Source organism: Sinocyclocheilus grahami, unplaced genomic scaffold (assembly GCF_001515645.1).
Source record: "Sinocyclocheilus grahami isolate Dianchi unplaced genomic scaffold, SAMN03320097.WGS_v1.1 scaffold179.1, whole genome shotgun sequence".
In the NCBI taxonomy this organism is placed as follows: domain Eukaryota; kingdom Metazoa; phylum Chordata; class Actinopteri; order Cypriniformes; family Cyprinidae; genus Sinocyclocheilus; species Sinocyclocheilus grahami.
In genome coordinates this window covers 469189-478990 of record NW_015505358.1, presented here as the reverse complement: position 1 = coordinate 478990, position 9802 = coordinate 469189, and the positions used below count along the sequence as shown (strand labels likewise).

Genomic DNA, 9802 nt, shown 5'->3' with positions numbered 1-9802 from the left:
AAGATGTTTCTGCTTGCTCTCAATAAAATCAGCTTTACTCTCTTAAAATATAACCATTTACAACAAAAGAGAATAAGCATCAGCATTATGAACGAGTCCTGACGGATTCAAACTGTGTCAGTTCAGTTTTGCGGGGTCATGCTGGTGGTGTAGAGGTACGAGACGGTTCCAGCCTGGATCTGGAAGGTTTGGCCCTGAATCTGATCGCTGGGGATCTGCTCACTTGTCTGGCTGATGGAGATGGGCTGCCCGCTCTGGCTGCTGATGTGAATGCCTCCCGCTGGACTCGTCCGGCTGGGATTTTCAGCAGAGCTCTCAGACAGTTGGTGGATCACCTGCAGCTGTTGTGGACCTCCGTGATGAACCTGCAGTTGCTCCATGGCTTCTTTGGTCAGCGTGATGACATGCATTTGCTCTGGCTGTCCGCCACTCACCCGACTTCCTAAAACACTAATGGTTTGGATTTGAGTACTGGCATCTAATCCATCTGGCGTGACCAGCGCCAGGTTTGGAACGTGACCAGAAGGTTGGGTGAGAAGCGTGAGACCCTGTTCCACAGAAGTATCTTCTGCAGTGATGATGCTGATACTTTGATCCTGGCACAGGTTGATGTTGTTCACCACCAGCTGGATCTCCTGCTCGGGGTGGATGGGAAGTTGGTAGGGCTGGAGTTGGAGGATGTTGTGCATTTCTTCAGCTCTTGACGTGGCCTCCACCGGCGCAGGCCCCGTGGTCTCAGCTTCTCCTTGTTGACGCTCCTTGTTGTGAGTCTTGGTGTGAGCTTTAAGGTTGTCCATTCGGGCAAACGACAGGTTGCAGATGGAACACGTGAACGGTTTTTTACCCGTGTGAGACGCCACATGACGCCTCCTGGCACTGGGGTCAGAGAAGGTCTTATCGCAGATGTTGCAGACGTATGGCTTCTCTCCTCTGGATGGGGAAAGATCATTTCATGACATGGTGAGTAGGGTAAAAAAAGTTAATGAACATAATTATTGTTCAATGTTACCATAATTTAAACTCTTACCATAATTCACACCACAATTCCCCAGTTAATTGATTGCATTTGCAATTTTTTGTATTACAAATTTTATGAAATGTTATGTTTAAATATGCAAATTATGCATTATCTTATTAAATATGCACTAATGTGCATACATTTCCAGAACTGAGATCTGTACATTAGATAAAGCCAAGTTCAAAATATTTGCTTCATTTTTTTGACATATAAGAGTTAAAGGTTTTACAGAGGGGATTTTGAATATCTGTTTATCAGAAAATACTGTCAAAGGCAAAATCACTATGTTTTAGGAATAAAATGTATAAAATCAGGCAAATGATATACGAATAAACTCCTCTGTAAAAACCTCCAGAATAGAAGTAAACCTGTAAAGTTTAGTGTATATAAGTGATCTTGAAGTGGCGAAAAAACTCATTTTGAGGAAAGATACATATTGTAATTGAAATCTACTGATGCAAATAGATAAAGTACAATAAAATAAACACTTAAACACATGCAATGTTGGAATTTCTGCTCTGGAATTGTATGCAAATGAGTGCACATTTAATTAGACAATACCTCCTTTGCATATATAAAAATAACATCAGAAAACTAATACAAAAATGTTTGCAATTCTTAATATACTCACTCAAATGGGGAAGTATGGTGATATCTGTTACATTACATTTATCTGTTACATAAAATTTTTACTAGGGATGCACGATATTATCGGACCAATATCGGAATCGGCCGATAATGGCTTTAAATGTAAATATCAGCATCGGCCCGATATGAAAAATTATGCCGATATGTCTTGCCGATAAGAGGAATAGGTTAACTCACATGTGCTCAGGGTGTGCTAGCGATTAGATCACATCAGCAGTGTAACTCATTTTTGAAGCAAAGTTTTGCCTGAATGATTCAGTTTTTTTGTGTTTTGGATTGCTGCATTTAAACTGTACACAATGAAGCGTTAGGTGTGTGATAGTAATAGCATGTGTAGCGGCAGCAGCAGCAGCCTCCCCCGGGTCCTAATGCCCGCTCAGTAATGAGTTTTAATTCCGTAGGGGGCGCTGTTGGCCTACTTTTAATAAAATGAAAGTCATTATAAAATAACTTCATTATTGGTTATTTAATTCTAACAAATAAGTTCTTGTTAAAAACTAACCAAAATTAAAAATTTCCACACAGGAGAGACTTGGTGTTGTTTCCAAACAAAAGGAAATATATCAGTATCGGCATCAGCTATCGGCCAAAAAGAGTTATATCGGCATATCGGATATCGGCAAAAATCCAATATCGTGCATCCCTAATTTTTACCCTATTCACCTGTAGTGTCTTAATGTACAAATGAACTTATGTTGGTTTCTGACCTGTGTATCATGATGTGTGTCTGTAGTGTGCTCTTGGCTGTGAAACACTTCCCACAGATCTCACATGTGAACGGCTTCTCACCTGCAGCAGTAAAGTGGGGTTTATACAGCACAGTAGTATGCAAGTTGCAATGCAGTAAATGTGATGTGTTTATTACCAGTATGAGTTCTCAGGTGCTTCTTCAGTTGAGCTGCATCCATAAATTTATGATGGCATTGTGCACACTCAGGTAACGCTTTTCCTGTGTGAACACGGTAATGACTTTTCAGCTGCCGCTTCTGACTGAAGCTTTTCCCACACTTGTCACAACTGAAAGATTTATTCTCTGTAGAAAGACAACATCAGATAGTACAGTTTTTTTTTCAGTTTTTTTGAACATGCACCATGGTGTTTTGGACATTTACCTTGATAATACCAATGTTTGGGGCTGGTAACTTTTTTTTTTTTTTTTAAGTAGTTTTTCTAACAATGTAAAAGTCTTTATTGTCACTTTTGATCAATTTAATGCATCCTTGCTGAATAAAAGTATAATCTTACTGACCCCATACATTTGAATGGTCGTATTATGAGCGGTATATGGCAGTGGTTTGGTATATTTGTGTTACCTGCGTGTAGGTTCATGTGCTCCAGTAGCGAGTGTTTCGTGGACAGCGCTTTGGAACATATGGTGCAGATGAAGGGCTTTTCTCCCGTGTGCATGCGCTGATGAACCAAAAGAGTGTGTTTCTGGGTGAAACCCTTCCCACAAACACTGCATCTGAATGGTTTTTCACCTACATGAAAGGAAAGTGCAATTTTACATTAAGTATTTAATGAATCTTAATAATCTCTGCTGAAATGCTTGAATATAATTAACAGAATCAGTGTTATTATAGTTAATTCAAACTAAAACTAAAACCATTAAAAACATTTTCGTTACTTAAAATAAATTAAACGTTAACTGAAATAAAACTTATTTTATTTCATCTAGTTAAGGCAACATTTCTAATTTTGGTTAAGTTTAAAGGGGTCCTATTATGCTCTTTTACAAAGTCTTGATTTTGTTTTGGGGGTGTACTAGAACAGGCTCTCATACTAGGTTGTTCGAAAAACATTAATTTTCACATATTTTACATTATTACAACACCTCTCTCCCCAGTCTGGCATGAACGGCTCGAATGGTTCCTGTATCACATGAAGGCCCGCCTTCTGAAATACGAAATGTGCTGTGATTGGTTAGCTGGGCCAGTGTGTGCTGTGATTGGTTAGCTGGGCCAGTGTGTGCTGTGATTGGTTAGCTGGGCCAGTGTGTGCTGTGATTGGTTAGCTGGGCCAGTGTGTGCTGTGATTGGTTAGCTGGGCCAGTGTGTGCTGTGATTGGTTAGCTGGGCCAGTGTGTGTTGTGATTGGCAGCACTCGGCGCCTGGTCGGGAAATGTCACGCCCCTTACCATAGCCGCCTGCGCGCTTCAGTGTAAATATTGCGTCAATATCAAATCAATTTGAGCGCGATTTAAACCCGGATGATTGTAACCACTCTAAGTTCGTCTGGCTTGGGAAATCTAGCGCGTCTCCGACATAGTGATAACACTCGTTTCCTTCTCTAGTGCAGCTCAACCAGGTCTCGTCCCATTCGTCGATATTTGTGATATCACAAATCCCGGAAAATATGCGTTGTAGTCCAAACGAGTCGTTCGTTGTAGTTTTTGAAAAGCGATTTCTGTTAAATAAAACATCTCCTTTTGAAGTGGACTTTGAGCTTTGTAACTTCGCAGATCTTTTTTATGCTCAAACAGCAACATTACAGACTAACTAAAGTTGAAAAAGTGAAAAAGCATAATAGGACCCCTTTAACTTTAAGTACTAAAATAACTAAAAATAATAAATACAATTAATAAAAACAATATAGACATATATATTTTTTTTTTAAATGACAAAAATACTAAAACTAAGTACAAACAGTAAATACAAAAATTTTATATAATTTAAAATATTAACAAAAACTATAATAGGGTATATTAATGATACTAAAATAACATTGACATATAATTAACAGAAACAGGGTTATTATTATCATAAACTAAAAACAATAATTTTTTTAACATCAACTAACATAAAATTTAAGAAAGCATAAACTTATTTTATTTCAGCTAGTTGCTGAGGCAACATTTTCGTTTAAAGCTGAAGTACTATAATAACTAAACCTAAAGCTACTAAATAAAATTCATAAAAACAGACAAACTAATACGACATAAAAAAATACAAAAACTAATAAAAGTGACAAAAACACAACAAAATTACTACATTGCGAAAACAGAATATATAAAAATAAAATCTAATTCAAAATATCAATGATACTACATGTAAAAGTGAACAGAATACATACATGCTAGATTGAATTCCGTTTAGACAAGATTGTGTTGAATTTTATTTCTGTTTGTGTTTTTCATTTGCATGTTCCCTCATTACTTTTCAGTCGATTGTATAGAATAATAGAAACGGAGTTCTACCTGTGTGAGTGCGTTGATGTATCTTCAGAAAGAGATGGCTTTTAAAAACCTTCCCACACGGGTCACACCTGGCCTCTGTGTCTGGGTACTTCCTCTTGCGTCCTCTCTTCCCCGGCTCCTTGCACTCCGAGAGCTCGTCTCCTAACCTGTATCCCTTCAGCTTGACAGGCCGCTTTATTTTGCGCTTGCTGTGACGGGGTCGGTCCTCTCTGGGGTTATAGTCGCTGTCGCTGAAGTCTCTCGGTGGGGAAGTGGGATCTAAGAGGGGTTCTGTGGACTCAGAGGTACTTTGTGCTGGTAAACCAGTGTCTGGATCCTCTTTTTGGCTTGAATCCTGAGTGTGAAGGCTCTTTTTCGGTCGCCCTCTTTTACGCTTTGTCTGTATGCATTCATCAACACTGTCTCCCTTGGCAGACATCACATTTTCAGCCATTGAACTGTCCTTTTGAAGGTCCTCGTGGGCTTTGAGCAAATCTCGGATGTCCAGAAACCGTGCCATGTCAAGCAGCTGCTCAGAGCTGCTCTCGTCCACAGACACATTTGCGCTGTAGATAAACTCGAGCACGGCCGAGAAGGTTTTCGCAGCCATGCCATCCAGCTTGTACACCGACTGGCTTACCTGATCTTCAGCGGTGAACATTAATGAGAAATACTCACTGCTCGCTGCCAAAAGAGCCTTGTGTGCCTTGAAGTGCACGTCTTCTACGATGAGGGTTATGTCACAGAGCAGTTCCCTTCTTCTGAGCTTGTCGAATTCATGCAGGATTGTGTCCTTGTGTGTTTTTGAATGCAGGGCGAGAACAGATGAGGCTGGCGGTTGAGACATGATGCTGTTACAGTGAGCATGAATCTAAAAAGGAAAAAGTTGAAACAGTTTGAAATAGAGCTCTCAGCTGGTTTTGCTTTTTGAACCTAGATGGGTATCAAATGGCGAGCAACACAACACCAAACCCATATTTAATGTATTCTGGGTCATATTTTCTTTTACTTTGAATAGTCTTGTTCATGGTTTTTGAGGATGAAAGCATGTCACACAATGGGTCTAATTTGACTGGCTTCTACCAAGTAAAACAAAGGATCTGGGAAGCATTTTCTCCTCCCCCTATATAAGCCTGTTTACTATATGCAAATCGAACTATGCACACGCTTGTGAAAAAAAAGTGTGCTTAGTTGAATTGAATATGCACTTTTAGTGTACCTTAAATCTTAGAAGTATATTTTAAAAAACCTGTCCTTACAGACAATATTATGCTAATGAAATAACAGGCCACTTAAAGGGATAGTTCTCCCAAAAATAAAAATCTGTCATCTTTTACTCACCCAAGTTGTTCCAAACGTCTCAGTTTTTTGTCTTCTGTTGAACACAAAAGAAGATATTTTGAACAACTATGGAAGTCAATGGGGACCAGAAACTGTTTGGTTATACCATATCTTTTTTGTGTTCAAATGATATTTTAACAGTATATAAAGTAAAGTATATTTTAATCTTTCATTGTGCTTGAAAGTACACTTACTTTGATGTTGACTAACATACTAAAGCACACAAGTTAATGTTTTAAATTATACAAATTACAACTTTATCATTAAAAAAAAAGTGTAATTAGATATATTTAAATACATGACAACAGAAATTGCATTGAAGTATATTTTAGTTTACCAAAAATGCTTGTCAGCACATTCAGAAGTACACTTTAACCATATTTCAAAACCAATAAAATTATGAAATTACATAAGAAGATATATTTAAGTGGGCTTAAAAGCTCTAAATTTTAATGCATTTTCATTTAATTTCTATCAACATGCAATTAAGTGTCTGAAACCTTTATCACATTCAGTTCCCAGCATAAGTACAGTATGCTAAAGTGTGGTGTTTTCACACAGGCAGTTACATTTCTATTTAGATCTGTTTCCCTTTCCCATCACTGACCCATCAGAACAGACCAACAACACTTTTGGGTTGTGACAAACCATGCATCATTAAAAAAATATATATAATTATTTGAAGTACCATGTAAATACTATGGTACAGTAATATGATAATCATTCAGAACCAATGTTATTTCCATATTTGGACCCAAACCGCTTTATAAGCCAATTTAATGAAACATTTTACAGAAATATCAGTAAATGCATGCATGCTACAATCATGCGACACAACTGTGCACGAGCTGTAAACACAGTCTAGTACAGTGCAGATCGTGTTCTGATTGCATCACAAACTGTGTTATGCGCCTGTGAATCTTCATGTAGGCTATATCTACAGTATGTCAAAGGTCTTTGAACGCAGTAATAAATGAATAAACTGCTTTAAGCCCAGCGCCATGTGTAGCAACAAAGAGCTGCGTCGCTTTCCCTTCTAAAACACTCTCCTATCGCTGAAAGACTAGCGCTGGTTTGAAAATTACAACATTTAATCTGCGAAACACACTTCAAAGAATAATCGCACTACTGTTTGAGGACTATAATATACGATTAAGCTTTCAGGACCTCACCTTAAAGGAACCGTTTCAGACTGGCATATCTCGCGAGAATTGCCTTCCGTGATTTCAGTAAACATCACAGACATGAGCAGATAGAAAGGCAGCAGAGAGCACCAGAACGGGCGGGGCGGGTATGTACTATGGGGTTCCATTTGTGTCAAAAATGCTTTGTGCTTTGTACTATACATTTGTCTTTGTCTACAGTCATTGCCTACTTGTTCAGGTTTACAGCCATGAATTGTCTGAATACTAATTATTTCTGTTTTGATAATTTTATGTTTATTTAGTCAACCACTTTCAAAGTTTCTATTATTATTATTAGTAGTAGTAGTAGTATTTAGACGGCGTTGTCACATGGTAACCATAGGCGCTATTGGATAACAGATTTTATGTAATGATATTATATAAATTGTATATTTTTTAGTTTGTATATTTTTACAGTCTATGGATTGTAAGCAGAGATGCGCCCCCAGGCAGAACCACATTTGTCACCCAGTGTAGTGTTTGCAAACAGCATCACAGTTGTGTCTTTTTTATAACTGAGGGGATAGAATTACTGTATTGAACATAAAGCATATTTGTCCGGTACCTTCTAAACCATTTATTGCACACTAATATTTAACTATTAGCAAGTGCACACCCGCCATAAATAGCTTCAATGTTTTGTGTACAATTAAAAGCTTACCACGTGTGTGTGTGTGTGTGTGATAAATTGATTTACCCATTAAGTGAGGCAGTAATTGAGCGTATGAACTACTATAATTCACTATGATGAAACACAAGAATAGTGAGGTTTTTATTTTATTTTATTTTATTTTACGACACGGACAGACGGTGAAACATCGTTTGTAATCGATCACGTGACTCTGATTCTGAGCAGTGTTGCCAGGTCCTTGTTTTTTCCGCGCAATCGGGCTACTTTAACACTGTTGCCGCGGGTTGAAGCGACCCCAATAACGTGATATTTAAACCATGGAATACGAATTTTACCAGGGGAACAACACCAAAAAAAAAAAAAAAACCTGTGTATTTTACCCCACCGGATTGGGCTGGTTTTGGGGAGCCATTTTAAGGAGGTAATGTTGTGAAAACCTGGCAACCCTGATACTGAGCTTCATTGGAGCATGTTTTGCCTGCTCAAACAGGTGCCTCGAAGCTTCAGTGTCATACGTAACATTACTAATGTTGACCTATATTCATCAGTTTGTGCCGTAATCGAGCACAAAGCGAATGAATGATTAATGTGCGTCAGTGATAATTCACAGACAGAGGTTTGGTTGTGTTTGTTCATGCAGGTCTCAGTAAGCTGGAGGTAAGTAAACCAAATGTGCATCTGCTTGAACGTTCTGTAAAATGTATTTTAAATACTAAAGTAGTATCTGGCATAGTACAAATAAACCTTCGTTCTACTACAGTAACAAATTTAACTAATTATGGCATTTAAGCAAATAGGTTAAGCAAAACAATTGTGATTATTTCTGAGAACTTTTTAACTGCAGGCAGACTTGGGCCTACTACATTATGGTACAGTACAAATATTTGGAACGTCCCTTATTTTCTTAAAGAATAAACACTATTTTCTTAAAGAATAAAATAAAGAATCACAATTGTCCCTTATTTTCCATTTCTTATGTTAATTGGCAATGATGACGTAATTATCTTTTGACTCCCCTGACAGAGGAACCTTGCTAAAAAAAAAAAAAAGAGTAATTGTTGGAGATATGCGAGCAAAAAATAATAGATAAAAAATGTATAATAGAAAGCGCAAAGGCGGCACTGAAAAGGCCAGTAAAAAACAAACAAAAAACCCCCCAAAGTGGAATGTTTCTAAGGCATGAAACTCCAGGGCTGAAAATGAGTCCCACTCCAGCCCTGCTTTAATCTTAATAACAGATAAATCTGTCATCATTTTGCATCTAAAATATTTAATAATTTCTGTATTATTCATTTTGTTTGATTTCTACATGCCCCTAGTAGGTTGTTTTCAATATGGAAGAAGAATTTGTTTACAGAATCTAAATCTTGAGCAAGATAAATTATGTAAATGACTTGATGTTGAAAGGCATTTACATATGCCAGTTTAATATGCTGTTTGAAAATTGTCTTTATTTTTGCATTTCCGCTTGACCATTTTTAACTAATGTTAAATATGCTTTGAGTTTGAAAATAGTATTAATTTATGCAGTTATGTTGCCTGATTGTCAGTGTAACACCAAATATACCAAAATATTGTTTTGACAAGAAAGTAACTGCTAACATGTTACTGCTGCCGTGTCTTATTTCCCACAGAACAAAAGTACTCTTCATAAGTGTTAATGGATATCAGGTATTCACAAATTATCTCTAAATTCACTCATTTTATTATTAACTACAGTTGTCTAAAAATGATATAAGGAATTACCCAGCACTGTAAAAAACGTTCAAATACTTTCCGATCCCCCCCCCCCCCACACACACACA

At 37.5% G+C, this 9802-nt stretch overlaps 1 protein-coding gene across 2 annotated transcripts; it reads right to left on the bottom strand.

Moving 5' to 3' along the window:
- Positions 1 to 7417, bottom strand: zbtb24 (zinc finger and BTB domain containing 24). Of its 2 annotated transcripts, XM_016283998.1 has the most exons (7): positions 7355 to 7388; positions 6183 to 6216; positions 4863 to 5712; positions 2980 to 3147; positions 2532 to 2699; positions 2374 to 2455; positions 1 to 930 (listed from the first exon to the last, which is right to left on the bottom strand). In XM_016283998.1, the coding sequence occupies exons 3-7, from the start codon at positions 5686 to 5688 to the stop codon at positions 123 to 125; spliced, it is 2052 nt and encodes a 683-aa protein (XP_016139484.1). In that variant the 5' UTR covers positions 5689 to 5712; positions 6183 to 6216; positions 7355 to 7388; the 3' UTR covers positions 1 to 122. The 2 variants fall into 2 exon arrangements, with proteins under 2 accessions (XP_016139484.1, XP_016139485.1); XM_016283999.1 differs by lacking the exon at positions 6183 to 6216 and having other exon boundaries at positions 7355 to 7417.
- Between the last annotated feature and the right edge of the window lie 2385 nt (positions 7418 to 9802).

Bases quoted from the DNA above. Each gene is read 5' to 3' on its own strand.
- zbtb24 (XM_016283999.1), bottom strand. From the start codon at position 5,688: ATGTCTCAACCGCCAGCCTCATCTGTTCTCGCCCTGCATTCAAAAACA. The intron at 3,148-4,862 runs GTAGAACTCCGT...CCTTTCATGTAG, and splicing joins ACATCAACGCACTCACACAG to GTGAAAAACCATTCAGATGC. The intron at 2,456-2,531 runs GTAATAAACACA...TTACTGCTGCAG, and splicing joins GCACCTGAGAACTCATACTG to GTGAGAAGCCGTTCACATGT.